The sequence below is a fragment of the Bos indicus x Bos taurus genome, chromosome 29, assembly GCF_003369695.1.
Source record: "Bos indicus x Bos taurus breed Angus x Brahman F1 hybrid chromosome 29, Bos_hybrid_MaternalHap_v2.0, whole genome shotgun sequence".
Taxonomy (NCBI): domain Eukaryota; kingdom Metazoa; phylum Chordata; class Mammalia; order Artiodactyla; family Bovidae; genus Bos; species Bos indicus x Bos taurus.
Genome location: NC_040104.1, coordinates 32,865,023 through 32,887,424, shown reverse-complemented (window position 1 = coordinate 32,887,424; position 22,402 = coordinate 32,865,023). Strand labels below are relative to the sequence as shown.

Genomic DNA, 22,402 nt, shown 5'->3' with positions numbered 1-22,402 from the left:
GGTGAGTGAAATTGTGCGGTAGTTTGAGCATTCTTTGGCATTGACTTTCTTTGGGATTGGAATGAACACTGACCTTTTCCAGTCCTGTGGCCACTGCTGAGTTTTCCAAATTTGCTGGCATATTGAGTGCAGCACTTTCACAGCATCATCTTTCAGGATTTGGAATAGCTCCACTGGAATTCCATCACCTCCACTAGCTTTGTTCGTAGTGATGCTTTCTAAGGCCCACTTGACTTCACATTCCAGGATGTCTGGCTCTAGATGAGTGATCATATCGTCGTGATTATCTGGGTCGTGAAGATCTTTTTTGTACAGTTCTTCTGTGTATTCTTGCCATCTCTTTTAATATCTTCTGCTTCTGTTAGGTCCATACCATTTCTGTCCTTTATCGAGCCCATCTTTGCATGAAATGTTCCTTTGGTATCTCTGATTAACTAGATCATTAATGTCGTTTCTAGGACATCACAAATGGAAGAAGAGTGGTTACTATTATATTTCTGTTTATTGGAACATACAGTGGCATGTGTATGCAAGAGCTCAGTTGTCCTTGGTGAATGGAATCAACTGTCAGAAAACCAGAGAAAACTACTGTTGTATACAGCAATTTTTGGTGTAAAATTTTTTGAATTAAAATCAACAAAGGTTTCTTTGAAGGGAAACTCTGGAAGTATCTTTAGTGTTCATAAATCCACATTTCCTGGAAGAGTCTCAACAGGCTCTGAAGATAAGTTTTTTGTTAAGCATCCTGTGTAGTGCAGAGATGTATAACTATGTTGCTGCTTTTCTTCTCTGCAAACAAGAAGTGAATGGGTTTAGAGTCTTTCACATACAGTATTGCTGAGAACTTCCAGCATAACAAAGATACAGTTTGTCCTATCAGAGTTGACATTTCATCTAATCACTTCATCAGTGAGTCACAGCATGGCTCTTTTCATCAAATTTCCTTGTTTATTTCATTTTCAAGGTTTATTGCCTGGTATCAATCACTTCTGTAGCTGAGATTTTCATACCTTTAGAAAGTTTTGTGCCTGCCACAGATACCAGTACTATAAGTTTCATAGATATTAACTAATATGTTCATGACCTAGCTTCTGCTATTACCGTAAAGTTGTAATTTTAGTATTACCTATGTTAGTAATGTTTTCATAAGTTTTATTTTTAGCAAATCTCAGTTTGTATGCTTTTTTTTTAACTAACACAAGATTTATTAATATCCCTCTGTCAACTGTGTACAGGGTAGTTTGATAGAAAACTTGGAAAACAACCTTTCGAAATAGTCCAGATTCATGGTTCATGTCAAACAAACTTGTATTCTAAATAATTTTGACAAGCCACATTAACATGAAATGCAAGAATACAGTATAATATGAAGTAAAATGAAGTTTAAAGAAGCAAGTTTTACATTTCATATCTCTAGGGAGTCCTTTAAGCCAGTTAGACTATTCAGAGGAATTACCTATATGCTATTAAAAATAATTGCATTAGTATGTTCCAAAGCTACATTTTTATTTCTTTTGCCTTTTTTTTTTAAAGGAAAGAACGCTTGGTGTATGTGGGTATTAGTATTGAAAACATCATTCCTCCACAAGTAAGTTTCTGGTTTATAGTATTTTTAGACAGGAGACTGCCAAAAGTGTTCTAAAATTTAACTCACTTTGTTATATGAGTGGTTTTAAACATATAATATACCGCTTTTATTAAAAATGAAATTTAGCACTTTCAAAAAATCACCCATTTCCCTTATGATTGAAATTTTGTGTGAACAGATAGCCCCAAAATGTAACATTGCATCCGAACCAGGTTTACAGCTCATCCCTATATGGGGTTTGTGTTCTGATTTTTTACCCTAAATTGGGTAATTTGTTTTTAGCTTCTTTATGTGCTGTTTATGTAAAGTGACTAAAAAATGGTTCAGGGATATTTGGTTTTTTATTTCCTACTTTTGGGAGTAATCAGAAACTCCAATTTGTGTCCTTACAGTTTGGTTTCTTTGAAGGGATATCATTGTTTTGCATTTATTAATCTAATTAGTAATTAAGAAAGGTATGTCATGAGTGAAAATATATGTGACATGGTTTTCATTTGAAATGAAGACATTTTCTTCATTTCAAATGCAGTTTCATTCCAGGCTTAATTAAATCACACACTGAAATCACCTGTCTGGTTAGTTATTTTTCTGGAGCACCATGTCCCTTTCTTCTTCTAAATCCATTATTTCATTTATTCAGCATATCTGTTGACTTATTTTATGTGTGTTAACTTTAGTTATTAGTAGGTAGACTTCATCATGATTGTTTTAAAAGAGGTAACTATAAACTCACAAAAGCGTAAGTTTGATACAGAAGTATTTTCATCCTTTGATCCATCAGTATTATTTTTAATCTCTATACTGAGTGTTACCCTGTTTATTCAGTTTGGAGGCGACCGTTTCACTTTTTTTTTTTAACCTTTCACATGTGCTGCCTAGATGGACTTTAGAAAGCTATTAATTCCGAGGAACTTTGTTCTGTCATAATAACCTGTATATTTATTATCATATTTTTAAACCAGGAGCCAGATTTTTCGGAAGATCATGAAGAAAAGAAAAAAGATTCAAAAAAATCCAAAGCAAACTTGCTTGAAAGGAGGTCGACAAGAACACGGAAATGTATAAGTTACAGGTATGAAATCTGTGGAAATGAAAGCGTGAAAACTGTTTTTAAAACAACCTTGATTTTACCATTACAGTGATCATTAGAAGTTGTATATATATTTCTTATTCACTGTCTTTAGAATCAGAATTTTAGAGCAGCCAACATCATCTTTTTCAAATGTACATTTGTTCATGCTGTCCTCTTCTGTTTAACATACTCTGCCCAATTTCTCTAGCTCTGGGCATGAGGACTGACGCCTTTAACGAGGCCCAGAGGCACTGCACAGTCTGCCCTGCTCTTGGCCTTTCAGCTCCACCTCATCCACATTTTTCCCTTTCTCTCAAGTTAGCCACATTGTCTTCTTTCAGTCCCTTTGTGCAGACTGATTACTCTGCCTTGAAATTCCCTTCTATTTTTTTAACCTTGTTAAATAACAACCTTCTCTTAATCAAATCCCTCTATTATATGCCCTTATAGCAACCAGGTCTTCTCCTTGAGAATACTTCTGTAGTTGTAACAATTGTGATTTTTATTTTTTGATTAATATTGCTCTCCTACACTACACTGTTAACATGAAGGGAAGTACCATGTCCGTGTTATGCATCCCTCTGTTTTTACAGCTAGCATAGTGCTCCATTGGTGCCCATTGAAAGACTCAGTTAATGCAATCTGGTTTACCATCTGCCTTCAGAAATACACCACAGAGAGACTTTTCCATGGTCACTCTGTTAGCAGCTAAACCTGGACTAAAATCTTATCTTCTAATTGTTTGTTCATCTAGTGTTCTCTCCATTAAACCACCCTGTCTCACTCAAATAATACATAACTGATATTTTAATTATTTTAGACCATTGTTACACAACAACAAAAGTCTTTTAACTTGAATAACTTGAGATAAGAAGCAAAATTGACTTTATAGAACTTTGAGCTTGCTTCCTGTTTATAAACTTTCGTCAGTGATCATGAAAGAACTCCCCTTGTGTAGTTTCTGTTGTTACTGTTAAAACTTATAAAACGCATTAGATCAGTAAGAGTAATATCCTTAATGGTTATGGGAATGGTGTCTGTCTTATTCTTTTTAAAAAAAGAAAGACTTTGAAAAAGAAAAGGTACCTTTTTTTAAAATAAAATTATTATAATTAGTGAAGTCAAAACCTAATGGAAAGTTCAAGTGTTAAAGTCACTTCTACTACAACACAACCAATACATTCCTAAAAATTGCCATTGTTTCAGAATCTCACAATAAAAGCCATAGAGATTATGGAAAATATGGTGTTAGAAGCAAACAAAAATTTCATTAGTGACACATTAAAAAATATTTATAAAAATGGCAGTACCATTGGACACATGTTAAATGCTTAAGAGATAACATAAATACTACAATAAACAATGACATTTTATGTTGAAAAAGCCCTGAAGCTTGTCTGCAGAAGTGATTGTGAGGAGAGTTGCAGTTTGTAATATATCGTATAGTGGCATGAAGGGTTTTTAAAATCAGCCAGAAAGTTGTAATACTAGGTGTGGATGGTTGTAGCTTATAGCACACATGACGTGTTTGTTTTGTGTATTCCTATGCAGCTGGTGCAGTTTTCTGTATTTACCTAGTGTTTCTCGTGAAGAAAATTATGTATAAGCTAGTATGAAATACATGTTATGTTTGAAGTATTTCCTAATATATCAGTCATGTTGGAACAAATTTACATAATCAGAATAAGCATTGTAGGAGAACTATATTGTCCATCTGAATGCAGAATCCCAAAGAATAGCAAGGGGAGATAAGAAAGCCTTCCTCAGTGATCAGTGCAAAGAAATAGAAGCAGTACAATGGGAAAGACTAGAGATCTCTTCAAGAAAACTAGAGATCTCTTCAAGAAAACTAGAGATACCAAGGGAACATTTCATGCAAAGATGGCCACAATAAAGGACAGAAACAGTCTGGACCTAACAGAAGCAAAAGATATTAAGAAAAGGTGGCAAGAATACACAAAAGAACTGAAAAAGATCTACCTTTTTAAAATCCAGCTTGAACATCTGCAAGTTCACGGTTCACTTACTGTTGAAGCCTGGCTCGGAGAATTTTGAGCATTACTTTGCTAGTGTGTGAGATGAGTGCAGTTGTGCAGTAGTTTGAACATTCTTTGGCATTGGCCTTCTTTGGGATTGGAATGAAAACTGACCTTTTCCAGTCCTGTGGCCACTACTGACTTTTCCAAATTTGCTGACATATTAAGTGCAGCACTTTCACAGCATCATCTTTTAGGATTTGAAATAGCTCAACTGGAATTCCATCACCTCCACTAGCTTTGTTTGTAATGATGCTTCCTAAGGCCCACTTGACTTCGCATTCCAGGATGTCTGGCTCTAGGTAAGTGATCATACCATTGTGGTTATCTGGGTCGTGAAGATCTTTTTTGTTCTGTGTATTCTTGCCACCTCTTCTTAATAGAGGAGTTTATTAAGGGATAGAGTTTAGATGACATTTAAATGAAGAGTAAGGCTCAAAGCAAAAGCAGACTGCATGGTTGACACAGGGTCCTCTTTCCTTGAAAACGATGAAGATAAAGTAAAGTGTAGGGTGTTGTGTCCAACAGCTTATGCAAACTGAGTCTGAAATGTAAATCAAAACTTTTTATTTGTGTTAAAAGTGACTTAGATCCTCTGGTCGAGGGTGGGAGTTTCTTGCTTATTGATACAGTTTCCTTTGTTCAAAGATTCTGATACTCTCTGAATTTAGAAAACACAGTATCTCAATAAGAAGGTAGTAGTGGCTCAAAGAAATAGATTGTTGGGGACACAGTTTTGAGGGCATTAACTGTGGCCCACTTTGCCTGGCAAAGTAATAAAAATTTTCTACTTCAAAAAAAGAAGAAGAGGAACTGGATTATTATGACATTTTACAGCTGCATCATGTCCTTGGGAAAATTCCCGTTTTTCCATTAACTTTGCATCTGGCTTGATCTGTATCTCTTCTTCTAGCCTCCTGAATAGATGGACAGACTTTTTTTCTTTCTCAGAATTCCTCTTAAGGAAAAGCTCAGTTACATCTACAAGGATGTTTTTCATAGCATTATATGAAAAGATTGGAGGTAAAGTGCTGCATTTAAAAGTATTTTGTAGAAGAAGAGTTCTTAGCCTGAAATTTGTGATTCCTCTGAAATATGTAAAATTTTATGTTTCTCTAAGTATATATATATTTTCCTAGAAAGGAAGTCTGTAGCTGTAATGAATGTCTCAACTCCAGAGGGCAAAGTATTTGCTTATTAGTCTTATGTGTGTTGTTAATCACTGGATAACTTTAATCCAATGCTATCTGGTTTACTGTGGTTATGGGTTCTCTTTCTTGTTATGTGGTATGGAAATCAGTAGCCATATATCACTGTTGAGCACTTGAAATATGGCTAGTGAGGAACAGCATTTTTTATTTTAATAAATATGGATAGCCACATGAGCCTAGTAATTACTATGCTTAGCCCAGTCTTCATTAAGTTCCTCTATCTTTTTTTAATATAAATTTATTTATTTTAATTGGAGGTTAATTACTTTATAGTATTTTCCATACATCAGCATGAATCTGCCACAGGTATACATCACCTCAGTTCTAAAGTGAAAGGAGCTTTGTATGTGAAAAAAATCTCAGGAATCATCTAGTCTTGTATTTTTTTTCTTTAGGTGAAAGAAAAAGCTCTTTTGAGAAAGAGTACATTGACCTAGTTTTAAAATTTTGACTATCTGTATAAGAATTTCAGTAATAATGATAATATAGTATTTAAGAGCAACAATAATATATTCCTCACACTTAGTATTATTTCTGGAATACTAAGTTTGTTCAGTTTACTCTGTCATATGATTTGTATAATTGGGGTAGCAAACTATGACCTGTGGGCCAGTCCAGCTCATTACTGGTTTGTGTATACCACATGGCCTAGGAGTGGCTTTTATATTTATAAATGGTTGAGAAAAGAAAACAGAAGGAGAAAAGTATTTGAAAACCACGTGAAATTCATATCACAGTGTCTAAAAAATAAAGTTTATTGGAACACTAGTTACATTCATTCACTTTTTGTCTGTGGCTGATTTTGCACTACAGTGGCAGAGTTGAGTAGTTACAACAAATACTGTATAGTCTACAAAGCCTAGGATGTTTACTATCTGGCTGTTTAAAAAATACTTGTTGATGTTTGGTATAGATACTCTTTAAAAGTAAAATAAGAACAACTTAGATACTGGTTTCTATTGTACCAAAGAAATTAAAGTTAACAGGAGTATGGGATGATCTAATCCAAGTTCCACAGCCCTAAAGTACCAGAGAACAGTTTCATATTCTGGCCTTTTTTATTTTAGAGGCAATTTTTCTAGTCCGTATGTCAGGACAGGCTATAATGTGATTGTTGTATGTATTTTAGATTTGATGAGTTTGACGAAGCAATTGATGAAGCTATAGAAGATGATATCAAAGAGGCTGATGGAGGAGGTACATGTTTATCATTCTCTTTTCTTCATCTCACTTGGCCAGTACATTAATTAAAATGCCCTGATTAAAGAGCAGTAAGCAAGCATATTTTCTCATTCTCCTCAGTGTGTATCACGATCACTACTGATGTTGACTGTAATTGAAAATAATCCGTGGACATGGGGCCAGTGTGTAGACTCAGAGCTTACTAATTGTTTTAAAAGTGTGCTGTGCTTAGTTGCTCAGTCATGTCCAATTCTTTGCGAACCCATGGACTGTAGCCCACCAGGTTCCTCTGTCCATAGGATTTCCCAGGCAAGAATACTGGAGTGGGTTGCCACGTCCTTCTCTAAATCTTCCTGACTCAGGAAGCAAACCCGCATCTCCTGCAGTGGCAAGAAAATTCTTTGCCAGTGAGCCACCTGGAAAGCTCCATTTAATACGATAAACAAATGTAAAACTTTCTTGAAAACTCTGTCAGTTAAAGCTGTGAGAAAATTGCATAGCTCTAGGAAGAAAATAAATAAATAAATGAAAAAGCTGCTAAGGACAATCTGTAGATGTTAAAGGGAAACTTTTAATAAACATAGAGTTGTCTTTATCTCTCCCTCCCTCTCTTCCCCTCAACCCTACATCCTTGCCCCTGGACTCAGGAGTTGGCCGAGGAAAAGATATCTCCACCATCACAGGCCACCGTGGAAAAGACATCTCTACTATTTTGGATGAAGAAAGAAAAGAAAATAAACGACCCCAGAGGGCAGCTGCTGCTCGCCGGAAGAAACGCCGGCGACTGAATGATCTGGACAGTGACAGCAACCTGGATGAAGAGGAGAGCGAGGATGAATTCAAGATCAGTGATGGGTGCGTGGTCTGTTGGTAGATCCCATTTCCTAGGTTGAGGCTTGAACAGGGCTTCCAACCAAACTTGGTCCTGATGGGGCTTTTGTTCTGCATGTAGACGGTCTGTTTTCAGGGTACTTAAAACAGATTCAACGATGCTGATTTTGGCTCTTTCTAGATTAAAACGAAGTTTTATGGGTGCTTGGGGTTACAAGGAGTCAGACACAACTGAGCGGCTGAACGACAATAATTATTTATTTTTTGACCAAGCCATGCACCATGTGGGATCTTAGTTCCGTGACCAAGGATTGAACCCATGCACCTTGCATTGGTTCCCAGTCAAATGTGAGAAATGGGCAGGTATAAGTAATTAGAAACTATTTTCTGGTGACCTATAGGGGTTTGGGTTGGGGCATGTAATTCTATGCTGAATTACAGTATAGAAGCTTTCTTCTGTACTGTCAGGAAGCCTCTCTACAGAGCAGATATATGGAAGGAATGCCACAGAGTTTCTCCTCTCAGATTGTTAGTGGAGGAAACAAACATATAAACTACAGAAAAGTCCTTCTGCATGTTTGCTACTAAAACATAAGGCAGGGTACAGAAGAGGGCCATATCAATCCAGGGAGGTCAAGGAAGGCCTCAGAGTGGAAATAAAGCTCTATCTGAAATGTAAAGAATGAATTGGGCAGACTGATGAATTTGGGATTAGAAGCAGTATAAAGAAAAAAGTATTCTAAGCAAAGAAATCCTGTCCAGGGCAGCCAGGCATAAAATGTCATAGAATATTTAGGAAACTCCTGGTTTGTCAGGATAAAAAGAATTAAGGTAGCATCAGAGATTGCCCTGCTGGAGATGTAGCCAAGGCATAAAAAGGAACCAGATGATGGAGTTTTGTGTTTGTCCTGCATAAGAATGATGGAAACCCACTGAAGAGTTTTAAATACCAGACTAATATGAGGTTTATGTTTCAGAAAGATTCATCCTGGAATTCATTGGTAGGATTTATTGAGGTAAAATGAGCATAGATTAAAGAGATTTTGGGGAATTGCTGTAGTAGTTTTGATGGGATATGAGACCCTGAGCTGAGAAAAGATATCAGGTTTGAGATATCTTTATGAAGTAGACTCAGGAGGAATTAGTCATTGATATGAGAAATGAACAGGGAGAAAGAAATTGGGATAAATTCCAAGTTTCTGCCTTGAATTACTGGATGGGTGATAGTACCAAATACCAGGCTAGGGAACAGAAGAAAGGAGTAGCCTAGGAAATAATGAGTTCATTTTTGGACATGTTGAATTTGAGGCACATGAGGGACTTCCCAAGAGGCAAAAGCAATTTATGTACAAAAATGAGCATCAATTGATCTTCATAACTCCTTCTTAAAAAAAAAATGGGTGCAAAACAGCTCTTCATTCTATAAACAGGGAAATTGATCCAATGACCTAGAGATTTCCATTAAACACTGCTTAATAATTTCAGTGGACTTGTTAGAATTTGAACTCAGAACTCCAAAATGGGTTCATGGTTATAAGTGTACCATCATAATTCATCCGGTTTCTCTTGGATAGATCTCAGGATGAATTTGTTGTATCTGATGAGAACCCAGATGAGAGTGAAGAAGACCCACCATCTAATGATGACAGCGACACTGATTTCTGTAGCCGAAGACTAAGGCGACACCCCTCCCGGCCTATGAGGCAAAGCAGGCGTTTGCGGAGAAAGACCCCAAAGAGAAAGTGCTCTGACGATGATGAGGAGGAAGAGTCTGAGGAGAACAGCAGAGACTCTGGTAAAGATAATTCGTATCCACAGCTCACTAAGGAAATTCTTGTAACTTCTGGAATTAAAATCTTTTAAAATAAAATTCTGTTCAGTTGTAATATAAACTGTCTGATGAAACTTTGTGTTCTATTCTTACAACTCACCACTGATTAAATCTTTCAATAAAGCAGGTCTGAGAAGACAGATACGGACGGATGTGTTAACTTCATGCCAAACTCGTTTACAGTCGTGATGAATCCTTTTGGTGCCGTGTGTTTCCATGCCTAGGCTTCACCTCCAGAGTGTTTCTTGGGAATTGTTTTTATTTTATTTTTTGGGGGAATCGTTTTTAATAATCTGAGAACATTTTTCCTCAGATGTCTAGCTGTTAGAGAAAGATCACTAATTATCTCTAACATTTAGATCATAATCAGTAATTTATTAGTTTTTATAAGTTATCAGTGTTATTTATATCTATGCACATCCCTATTAATTAAAGAGAGGCACGGCAGCTAAAACGACAGATAAGATGCTCCATGGGATTGGCAGATAGGTAGCTGTCGTCTTACTTAGGAAATGCTACAGACAGGAGTATTATATCCCAACTCGGGTCAGGTTGTGGAGTGTTTTGTTTTATCTTTTTTTCTAAACCTTTTGAGTAAGTGGAGACATCAGGCCCCTTTATCAGTGATTATTTGCTGAAAACAAGAACATTTTCTTATATAACCATAGTATAATATCAAAGTAGGGAATTTTTATATTGATAAAATACCATTAACTTATCAATAGTACACATTCAGATATCATCAGGTGCCCCAATATTGTCCTTTATGTAAACGTTTTTTTCCTGGTTGAGGGTCCAGTTCAGGATTACGTTATGCATTTATTCATGTCTCCTTGGTCTTCTTTTATCTGTAATATTCCTGAAATGTTGTCTTTGTTGACCACAACATTTTTTAAGAATACACACTAGTTATTTTGTAAAATATAACTCATTTGGTTTTATGTTTCCTTGTGATTAGAGTCTCGTTATACATTTTTGGCCAGAATATCACATAATTAATGTATGCCCTCCAAGTCTTTGTTATTTTCCCTTTGTAATTAATAAGTAATCCATACAAGATATTTTGAGGCTGTAAATAACCTTGTTCTTATCAGATGTTGTATTCACTAGTTTTAGCATTTGTTGATGATTTTCTAACTCCTTCCTTCCTATTTATTACTTGCTATTCTATAAGAAAGAGCTTTCTGTTCTGCCCTGTATATTTATTTCTTTGATATCAGTATGGATTTAATGGATTCTTATTTTGGTCTTATTACCATCACTATTTTGACTCAGTTTGTCCTAGATTTGGCCTCTGGGGACCCCTTTAAGCTGTTGGCTAGCAGTTTTTAAGTATTTGAAATCCATTAGAGAACAAAGCTAGATGTGATGATTCAGTGAAATGTGTTAGCTTTCCTGAAAACTACTCTGACATAATGCCATATCCTGATTTTGGTGTATTGATCAGAGATGACGTGACAAGAAGAGTGCTATTTAGCAGTGCTTTGAGAGTTAAAGTAGCTCTGTGAGTTGTGTTCAGCAGATTTTAATTCTGCATGGGTAAAAGCCAAACGTATAACCCCAGTTCTGTACTTGAAACAAGCTCATCAGTTTTCTGTGGTTAGAGAGTTTAACCTCTGCAGTGCATTGTAATGCTATGAATGTAGCCATACAGCTGTATTCATAGGAACAGCAGGTTATCATGAGGCAGAACAGTACCCATTCACCAAGAAGAACAGTTGTGGCAGCCATGCAGCTGACTGGGTAGCTCTAGGTTGTATGAGATAAGGTTTATGAAAACCTTTTTTTTGGCTGTGCCACGGGATCTTAGTTCCCCCACCAAAGATTGAACGCAGGCCCTTGGCAGTGAGAGCACAGAGCCACTGGACTGCCAAGGGAATTCCCAATAAAACATTTTTTAACCTTGAGGTTGACTGCTAGTAGGATACATTTGTGAGCTTCGGCATTAAAACTCCCCTGAGATGTACTCATATTATTAAGAAGAAAATTAGAGATTTATAAAAGTTACTCTTCATTTAAAAGTTATGACTGAACTCTGTGTAATAGCTTTATATTTTTATAAGCTAAACTAACATTTCTGTTTGGTGGAATTGAAAATTAAAATTTGTACTTGACTTCTTTTTCCTTTCTACCCACCCCCTTTTTTTTTTAAACAGAAAGTGACTTTAGTGATGACTTTAGCGATGATTTTGTAGAAACTCGGCGAAGAAGGTCTAGAAGGAACCAGAAGAGACAAATTAACTACAAGGAAGATTCAGAAAGTGATGGCTCCCAGAAGAGTTTACGACGTGGTAAAGAAATCAGACGAGTTCACAAGCGTAGGCTCTCTAGCTCAGATAGTGAAGGTAAGGAATAGCTCTCCAGTTTACGGACATTTGGGCAAGGCAGTAGTACAAATTATAAAGTGAACTCACGATTATGATTCTGTACCATTTCTTAGAAATTTAATATAGCGCATAGTATCTTTGAGATAAAACCCATTATTTTATGCCTGGTTAGGTTGTAGTTTAAATAACTGATGCTTGATAAGATAATAATTTTTAAGTTCTTAATTGTAATAATTAAATTCTTCATTGAAACTAGAAGAGTTTCAGAAAATTGTGATCTGTTAACAAGATTTCTTTTGCTTGTTGATAATTTATGGCCCTCATTTTGAAATAACCTCCTGTGCCCTGAATAGCTGAACAGTTGCAAGTCAAGAGTGCCTACTGTCTCTCTTCACTTTGACAGTGACCTTTAGTCAGTAAACTTTTATTTCTTAATAGCTTTAGCTGTGCACGATACCAGAATTACAAGTTCTAAAATATGAATTTGTCATGTCCATTTAGTCTTTGTAGTTTATTCTAGAGTTCTTCTCATTTTAAATGATTCTAACCTTCACCTTCCCCTATTTCTTTTTTATATATTTAATTCTCCATTGTTTATGATCTGTATTGAAGATTATTTGCTTTCATAGATCCTTGTCAATTAAGTTTGAGCCCAGGCCAGGACAGTAAGGGAAAAAAATGTTTGGGTATGGGAGACTAAAGAAGGGAGGTAAACATCTGGGTGAATGTGTATCTCTTCTTGTGTCATTAAAGAGAAATATAAATTCATTAATTCAGCTATTAAAAACAAATACTTAATGAACTATCACTGTCCTAGGCACTGGGAATAGAACAGTGAAAAGAATAACCAAAATATAGCTTCCTCATGTAAGTCTTATTTTTGTTGGGGGAAGAGAGACAATAAATAACCATGACAAATAAATAGATATATTAGGTGTAGATAAGTGCTGTGGAGAAAAGTAGAAAGGGAAGGTTGGGGGAGTAGTTGGAATTTCAGATAGAGTACCAAGGGAATGCCTCCCTCAGAAGTCAGCATTTGAGTAAAGACCTAAAAAAAAGAGTTGATTCCCACCTGTGGTGAGTGGGGACTATTACCCAAAGGTGGAGTCTGGGTGCTCACCACACAAAAGCCAATAAATAGGCCAGGTTGGTGGAAAGGAAAGTTTGCTTTATTTTAGATGCCAGGCACTGGTGAGAGGTGGAAGGAGTTGGTGAGGGATGGGAAGGGTGGACATCTGTTCAAAGGCTGACTCCCCTCCTGACAAGCAGGGCATGAGAGCTTTTATAGGCTGAGGGAAGGGGCTGCATGCAGAAGCAGCACAGTCAACTCAAATTGGTCATCAGTCGTCTGACCAGCATCCTCTTGGTTGTTTTAGGTACAGTTAATCTTTAGTTCTAGGGTTGGTTTATTCCTGTTTCTTTGAAGCCATTCTTGGGATTGTAGCAGCTCATGTCACAACTAGTCTGGTCATCATGTAGTTAACTTCTTCACCTGGGGTTTCAGTATCTGTAAGACAGCTCACAGGATGAGGCTCAGAATGTTATCTGTAGCCCTTGAGAAGTAACTAAAGGTCCTTGACTATGCTTAATGACTACTATATTATTATTTGATCTCCTTTGACTGTTTTTCTTTGTTTCTGCATTTTCTCATTTCTCTGATAAAACTTATTCTTTGACTAAAGTTTTCCACAGAATTTAGTCTGTGGAAACACAAGCAGAAGACAAGGGGGGCAAGGACCATAGAGTCTTGCTCCGTTTAGTACCGTATTGGATAGTTAGATAATGCAGTAGACCATTGTATAGACTTTGGACTTTATTATGTGTGAAATGAGAAATAATTGGAGGATTTTGCACAAAGGAGTGATATTATCTGACTTACATTTTAATATGGCATCTCTGTTATGAGTAAATTAAAGGGTATAGGAGGGAATCTAGGAGTCTGGTTCGGGGGGGTCATTAAAATAGGCCAGGTGAGAGATGATGGTGGGTGAGACTAGAGCAGTAGCAGTAAAGGGGTGAAAAGCAGTGAAATTATGAATATATTTGAATATAGCCCACAGAATTTACTGTTGGATTAGATGGGAAAAAGAAAGGAATCAAGGATGGCTGAGTGATTAGAAGAATCGAGTTGCCAATAACTAAGATGGTAGAGACCAGAATTGTGCAAGGTTGAGGAGGAAGTGTCGGAGCTTGGTTCTGCCTGTTTAGAAATCCAAGCATAGATGTTGAATAGGCAGTTTGATACGTGAGCCTGGAATTTAGGGATTGGTTGCCTAAAACAAATGTGAGAGTCACCATCAAATGGGTGGTATGCAAAGCCATGAGACGAGGTGAGATCAAGTATAGATAAAAAGAAAACATTTAAGGGCTACCAAGGACATTTAATAATATGGAAAGAGAGTGCAGTACTTCAGATGCAGTGCTTAGTTTTAATTTTTTCTTTTCGGTATGTTTACACAATTCTCTAATTTGAGGGTTAGTGGGAAGGAGTTTCTTAGTTTGTGACCAACCTGTCTTTATTTAATTAAGGATTTTGCCCTTTCCTAAAACCATAAAGTATACTGTGAATCATATTGGGCATTGCTGTGAGAATGAGAAGAGAGAGAAATGAGGCCAGTTATTGAAGGGAAATATTTATGTACAAGCAAGTCTGAAAGTAGGACATGGGATGAACATGGGAGGAAGAAGAGGATTACTTATATCTATTAATGGTTAACTGTGCCAATGGCTTAAATGTGCTGTTTATTCTAGAGAGCTATATGTCCAAGAACTCTGAAGATGATGAGCTAGCTAAAGAATCAAAGCGGTCAGTTCGAAAACGGGGTCGAAGCACAGATGAGTATTCCGAAGCAGATGAGGAGGAAGAAGAAGGTAAACCATCCCGAAAACGGCTACACCGGATCGAGACAGATGAAGAGGAGAGTTGTGACAATGCTCATGGAGATGCAGATCAACCTGCCCATGACCGCCAGCCCAGGGTCCTGCCCTCAGAACAAGACAGCACCAAAAAGCCCTATCGGATAGACAGTGACGAGGAAGAGGACTTTGAAAATGTAGGCAAGGTGGGGAGCCCATTGGACTATAGCTTAGTGGACCTACCTTCCACCAATGGACAGAGTCCTGGCAAAGCCATTGAAAACTTGATTGGCAAGCCAGCTGAGAAGCCTCAGACCCCCAAGGACAGCAGCACAGCCAGTGCAAGCCTGGCCCCCAATGGGACAAGTGGTGGGCAGGAGGCAGGGGCCCCAGAAGAGGACGAAGATGAGCTTTTAAGAGTGACTGACCTTGTTGATTATGTCTGTAACAGTGAACAGTTATAAGACTTTTTTCCATTTTTGTGCTAATTTATTCCACGGTAGCTCTCACACCAGCGGGCCAGTTATTAAAAGCTGTTTTATTTTTCCTAGAAAACTCCACTACAGAATGACTTTTTAGAAGAAAAATTTCAACAGACCCTGAAGTCTTTCTGTGAAGTGACCAGTTTTGAACTTTAAAGATAAATGATTGCTGTAAATTCCTTTTGATTTTCTTTTTCCAAGTTCATGGTCCTTGGTAATTTCAGTCATGGGGAAAAAAAATCTTATTATAACAACAAAGATTTGTATATTTTTGACTTTATATTTCCTGAGCTCTCCTGACTTTGTGAAAAGGGTGGATAAGAATGCATTCCAAATCTGTGAGGGCCCAAAACAGAATTAGGGGTGGGAGAAAGCACTTGTGCTTTTAGCTTTTTTCATATTAAATATATATTATATTTAAACATTCATGGCATAGATGATGATTAACAGACTGTTTAAAAGTTCAAGTCCGTATTGTTGCAATTTAAGAATTGTAGATAACATCATACATAAGTCATTTTAGTAACAGCATTCATGAAATCAACTTGTTTACTATTGGAGATAACCACACTTAAAAAAGAAGAGACCGATAAAAAAATACCATCATAAAAAACTGTAACCTAAGTTTCTGTTATAGCGGAGTTTCTTGTTTTAAAAAAAAAATCATCTGAAAAGCATTTGTATAGTAAAATGTATAATGAAGCTTTGACAACCAGGTTGTGCTAATAGCAAATTTTTTTAAACAGCTTTATGCAGTGGTGATGACGTGGCCTTTAGTATGCCATCATGAGAGTTATTAGTGAAATGAGTGTGGTCTTTCTTAAGGCCTGAATGGACTGTAAACTTTGCAGATAATGTAACTCTTGTTTTCTGGCCACTTAATATTTAAATATCTGAATTATCATTTTCAAAGAAATACACCTATACATAACATACATGAAGATATGGATGCTAAGCTGACTGCAGTATTTTAGCACATTTGAAGAAGGGGAAAGGATTTTCAGGTGAATTTTAACTGGTCTATTCTTGCCCTTAGTATCTACTTCAAATTGAAGTCTACAAACAAAGCAGTTCCTTTGGGAGGTTTTTAGTTTGAATTTTAGCATGTGTGTGTGTGCGCGCGTGCGCGTGTGTGTGTGTATGTGTGTGTGTTAGAATTTCCTATCTGCCTGGATATATTAGCAGGGTTTGAATGTAGTTTTGGCCATTGGCCATTAGACTTCTATTAAAATTCATTAATAGTCACATGACCAACATAGAGTTGATTGAAAACCACCAATATACTTAATAGATATATCCATTTCAAACATCTCAACATTTTAAAGAAAGATAAGCCCTTTGTTTCAAGAAAATAGGGGTTTGTAACTAACTAAATATCTAACATGTAATTGACACTAAAATATGAACTTTGTCTTAGTTTCTGTTTCAGCTGTAAAATTTCAGGCAGAGCCATAAATAACGTTGTACAGAGTGTAGCACTTGTGATTAAACCTTGCCTGTCAAATTCTGAAACCTTCAGCCATTACTTCTGTGAATACTTTTGCCCTGGGATTGGGTTTTCTGTTTCAGTGTTGTGTCTGTTGCCGGCAATGGACACACCATATCTGCTGCTGGCCCAAGGAACTTCATGAATTTTTCTTCCCAAATTAAGCATTCTATGTGCTAGTCAGTGAATAATAAAGCACTTCTCTTTTTTATTATTAAAAAGCTGGCATTAGACTTGCATTATAAATACCTCTAGAAACTTCATACTCTTTCTTTTCCTCCCTTCACAGGTGTTGCCCTTAAATCTTATCTTTTGGCCTTGAAAGTTTATAGCTGTTGTTTTTCACTTGTTGGTTCCTGTTTGTTTGTTTTGTTTCACCTTAGTTCTGTAGTACCTGCCCATTAATATTTTTGCTTTGATTCTAGCAGTGTATATGTATCTGTATAAAAAATAAAATAATGAAAGCAGCCTAAAAATAGGATGCACCAGTAGCATGTGGTTCCAAGCAAGTTGTGATTTTTATTTTGAGACAATATTCCACCAGAAGGGAGTGAAGGACTTATATTCCCAGACAGTAAGCAGGGCTATGTAAGGAGCCACATTCACTTACCAGGCCTGCTTTCTGGCTAGGTTTGTCCCATTTATTTGAGAGTCAGTTAAGAATGTGAGCCTTTTAACTACATAAAACAGGAGGCAATAGAAGGATTCCTATTAATGCATGGTAAGTGGTTAGAACGTGCAGGTGGCCTATCCTGCCCCCCGTCTTCTGCTACCATTTTAGTCCTGCAACGGGGTAAAGCCACTACGGTGTAGAAAATCCCTCTCTCTACCTCCGGACACACGAGCTTCTGCTTCAACCTATTCTCTTCAGTTAAGCAAATGACAAGAAGTGTTAAATGGGTAGATTATTTATTTTACAGGATGCCTAATGTGAAATAAGTTCTTTTTACCCTTCTGCCATAGAGAGCAAAAGGTTAATTTTTATCTTCGTAAAGACTGAGTATTCCATTTAGCAAATGTCTCACTGACATGGGTTATGATGCCACTTTTGCTGCCTGTTATTTACCAAACTTGAATTAAGTGTTTGTGAACTCAATAGTGAGTGTTTCCTTTTGAATTTCCTTTACATTCTGATTAAACCAGTTAACTTTGCTTCATCTACAAAGAGTACAATCCAAGTACCTGATAGTCACAAATTATCATGCAGATAGGTTAATTATGGCTGATGAAATGTTGAACAGTTCACAAACAATTCTGCTGCTTGGTGTTTAGATTCAGTCCCTCAAAGAGTCTTGTGTTTGCTGAAATACCAACTCTGAACATGTTTTGAAGAAGTTAAAAAAAAAACAATATAGGAAAAAGAGAATGTTCTATATCCAAAGACATAATTCAGTCATTAGGAACGGTCCTAATTCAGACATTAGGACTGCTGTACAGGAAAGCAGCAATTCATCTAGAGTTTAGAACATCTTGGATTCTTGTAGTTAGAGTACTGACCATGGATCTAGGCTCTCAGTAGCTGCTGTGTAATAATAGAACCCTTTAATACTCTAAAACCCCTTTTTGGAAGTATAAATCAGACTCCCAATATCAAACTCCACTATAGCAAATGTATTAAGGAGAGATGTAGTTTAGTACTCACAATATTTAGTTTGGTTTCTGTAAAGGTTTGAAAACTAGCCAAATTTTCACAAAGCAGAAACTTTGAATTAAAATTTATGAAAACTCAGACTGAAAATAATATGTTTTTTTGTAGACATGTGCTGATGAAATAGTGTTTCGTGTAAACATTTTCTATTGTTGGCACAGTACTAGAGAATGATGGCAGAGATATTTTCAAGAATATACCTGATTTATTAAGGATGGATTTCCTTGGCACATCTTTTTCCAGTTGGTCAAAGGCTACAGATTCCAAGAATAAAAAGGAGTTTCATTTAGAATAAATTCATGTGTGATTTTTTTCAAAATGACCTACCAAAGAATCAAGGACTTCAAATGCAAAAGAAGTTGTTGGTAAAAAGATTTTTAAACAAATTAACAGGACATTACAAACTCCAGTTTTTACTTTTCGATTGATGGAACCCATCCCATGATACACAAAGAACATATATAAAGAAAAATGTAGGCCTGCTTAGAGTTTAAAAAGAGGGGAAATGTTAGCTATTTTTAAGTGGGGTTGATGGAATTTTCTCCGTCACAAAGAATTCCTTTTTAGCCTATGTGTGTGGGGATACGAGGTGTTAGCCATTCTCTAGTCCTACTGTATAATTGATTGAATCTACAGGTTTAATATTCAGAAAAAGTTGTGAACTCTGCCCTTCACCAACAGTGAACAAGGTCCCTGATTCATGGCATTGCCTCACAGATACAGGACAAGTATTCAAAAATCCAGATCTTTTAAAAATGGAATGAACATATATATGTATGTATATATATATATAAATTAATATGTATATACATATCTTAGATGTTAGAAGAAATAAAAACGCTTTGAAGTTATTTGACACAAGAAAAAAGACATAATTGTAACTGATGTGAGATTATGAACATAATTTAATTACAGAAAACCTAGAGAAAAATAGTGAAGTTCCTCTTCTTGGTTTAACATCCTGGTTCTCCCAAGAAGCAAGAATGCCAAGACTGCATACCTTCTGTATCTACTTAGTCCTCTGTTTAATATCTGTTATTAAACCTCCTTAGAATAAAATCCATTCCTATTTTATCCACCATTCCCAGTGTGTACCTATAATCCTACCTTGGAAGTGGCAAGCTAACTGCTGATTTACTTCATTGTTTTATACCAATCCTGAAAGACAAGAACTTTTATTATCAATGTATTTAAACTGAGTTGTTATATGTATAATTAATAATTTGTCTTCAAAATATTTCAAATTATCATTAACACTTTTTTGAGTGCCAAGAATTGCTAAGTAACTATGTAACATATATGAAGATAGTCATCCCCCAGCAATCAAGCAGTCATTGTAAGCCAAAATGTAGTGTACTTGGTATGTAACTACTCCAGACAGTACACTCAACACTTAAAATTTCATGTAAACCCTCTCAGAAATTGATTAGAATACGATTTCCATTAGTGAATTTTTTTCATTTTGCTCTCGTCAATTTTTTTTTTCATTTTATATTTATACCATTTCACTCTGGAAAATACTGAAAACCCAATTCTGGCACATTGTAGTGATTTCAGTTAGTAAAGGTTTTTATTTTAATAACTAAGATGTCTATCCTATGCATAAGTTATATCAGAGGGCATAACAATTATTAGACAAATAGAAATTAATTAATCTCCTTAGACATTGTGAATGAGAAAAAAAAAAAAAAACATTTTTAAAGGAACTACATTTGTTTTTTGTTTTTTTTTTTGCCAAACCGGTACAAGCTAGAAAATGCACTAAGGACTGAGTGACCTGCCTTGTTCATTTTGCCACTGGATGATGTAAGTTAAGAATGGAATTGTTAGCCCTAACTATATATTTTCTTGACTTTCATCAGTTTCTAAAGAAATCTAATTTAAGTGTTTGGGGTTTTGTTTGACGTGTATTTATTGAGTTCTGGTCTTAGACCAGGAGCTATCTGCATGTCACGTTTATTGGATGGCCAAGAACACAGTTATTGGGAGACTTAATGGCTCAAAACCTTCTGAATCATTTAACTTATTTTGTATGTTGCAAAAGAAAAAAAAAGTTTATTTTGCTTGAGAGTCACATTTTTATAACTGTACAGCTTTTAAGGGATGGGAGGTGGAAAATACCCTAAAATAGGATGTAGATTTTTACAATTGTGTTTATGCTAGAACATCTACAGGTGCATTATGTAATTAAACCTAAAATTGTTTAAAATTTTGTGCCATGGTCTTTTTCATTCTGCCCTTTAGCAGAGTTGGTGCATGTCAATACTGCTATATGGACAAGCCTGGAAATTAGGCTAATGACCTGTCTCCAAAGCTTTAAGATCATTGCATGAAAATTACACACACACACCATACTTAGACATCCATACATAGATTTAGTTTATTTTAGTGTAAATGGATTTTCAATTTTAGAACAGCTGTTATAGCTCAAATTTGGCAGTTAATGATACTTTCTTAAAGTGTGTGATTTTCGTGATGCTTAACTATGGTTTTCTCAGTGTTGATCTGGTGTTGTGTTCTATTATGAAAGTAATGTCTTGATTATGGTATCTGAATTGTAGCTTGCCCAAACCTGCTGGGGTTTTTTATACACCTTGAAAGGGTGTACCCTGTGTTGGGATGGGGGGATTGGGAGTGGAACACAGCTTTGTTTTCAATCTGTAAAAGAAGTAAAAACTAGAATTGTTCGATTTGGTTCTTGTAGACTCAATTCAGTAGACTTAATTCCACAGGAATAGTTGTCTGCTGGAGGCATGGCAGGAAGGGATATCAGATTCAAATTCAAATTCCCTTCTTTTTTGATAAATACTTTGAAATCTTATAGAGCTGCTAAGTATAGCAGTCTTTTACATGGCACATTTTTGATAAGTTATATTGACACCTCTGTTTAAACACCAGTGCTTTTTGCCATCTGATAATGTACCATTCTGATTTCTCACTTTTGTAGCACAAGTGTATTCTTGTAAAGAATTAAATTCATAACTTCTACCTAAGTTACCTTTATCTATTTCCAGTTACTGTGGGATGTCAGTTTCTTTGCTATCCTTGTCTATTCAGAAATGAAGCTTGGGAATCATGAGTTTCCAGGCAAAGAATATAAATCCCAGATAAGAATTTGTAGATGGTATATGTTAGATTCCCATTTTAAACTAATAGCTAGGATCCAGGGAGTGTTTGATCAAAATGCCTCTTGGGTTTTCAGACATGCTTATATGAAATGCTTTATTTTCCTATGCATAAAAAATATTCCTAGATACGTTCTCAGAATGCTTTATTTTGTTTCTAGGAGATGAGCGCTAAAGCAGACTCCAAGATTAACATAAAACTCTTGAGGTAATAAGGAATGTGGTATTAGCTAAACAGAAGCTGGCATGCTCTCTGCCACATAAGACATACTGCATGTGTAAGGGGGGGAAAAACGTGAAAACTGGAAGTGTGATTCCAATAACGCACAAAGTAAATTTTGTGCATAGAAAATACGGGAATTCCTGGTAGCTTAAAGCTTCAGGGGTTAACTGCAGTGTATGAACACCTAGTGTGTTAGAATTGCAGTGCATAGTTGTTTGAATACAATATTCCTTGTAAGTGACAACCAAAATATGTTGTGGCTCGTGCCAATATTTTTGTTAATGAAATGTTCAATGTCTCACTACAGTCTGATCAGAACTCTTGGTGTTATAAAATAGGCCTAAAAGCTATTTTATGGCTACTGGCCTAATTGTGTAACTTTTTTCTTTCAAAATGTTTTATTATAATACTTCTGTCATTTCTTTCACTTAATATATGTCAATTGTCATAATAAAAAATTAAATAATTTGATGTATTTAGCATGATGTGTTTGCAAATTTAGTT

The 22,402-nt window shown here is 36.0% G+C and overlaps 1 protein-coding gene across 2 annotated transcripts in view; it reads left to right on the top strand.

Annotated features, from left to right (window-relative positions):
• The window catches only part of RSF1 (remodeling and spacing factor 1), a 148,945-nt gene extending 126,580 nt beyond the window's left edge, over positions 1 to 22,365 (top strand). For both annotated transcript variants that reach the window (XM_027532694.1, XM_027532695.1), the window contains 7 exons: positions 1,534 to 1,588; positions 2,551 to 2,660; positions 7,037 to 7,104; positions 7,737 to 7,944; positions 9,495 to 9,715; positions 11,908 to 12,096; positions 14,830 to 22,365. In XM_027532694.1, coding sequence (XP_027388495.1) covers positions 1,534 to 1,588; positions 2,551 to 2,660; positions 7,037 to 7,104; positions 7,737 to 7,944; positions 9,495 to 9,715; positions 11,908 to 12,096; positions 14,830 to 15,398 — 1,420 coding nt within the window. In that variant the 3' untranslated portion in view covers positions 15,399 to 22,365. The remainder of the gene's footprint in view (positions 1 to 1,533; positions 1,589 to 2,550; positions 2,661 to 7,036; positions 7,105 to 7,736; positions 7,945 to 9,494; positions 9,716 to 11,907; positions 12,097 to 14,829) is intronic.
• The last annotated feature ends 37 nt before the right edge of the window (positions 22,366 to 22,402 follow it).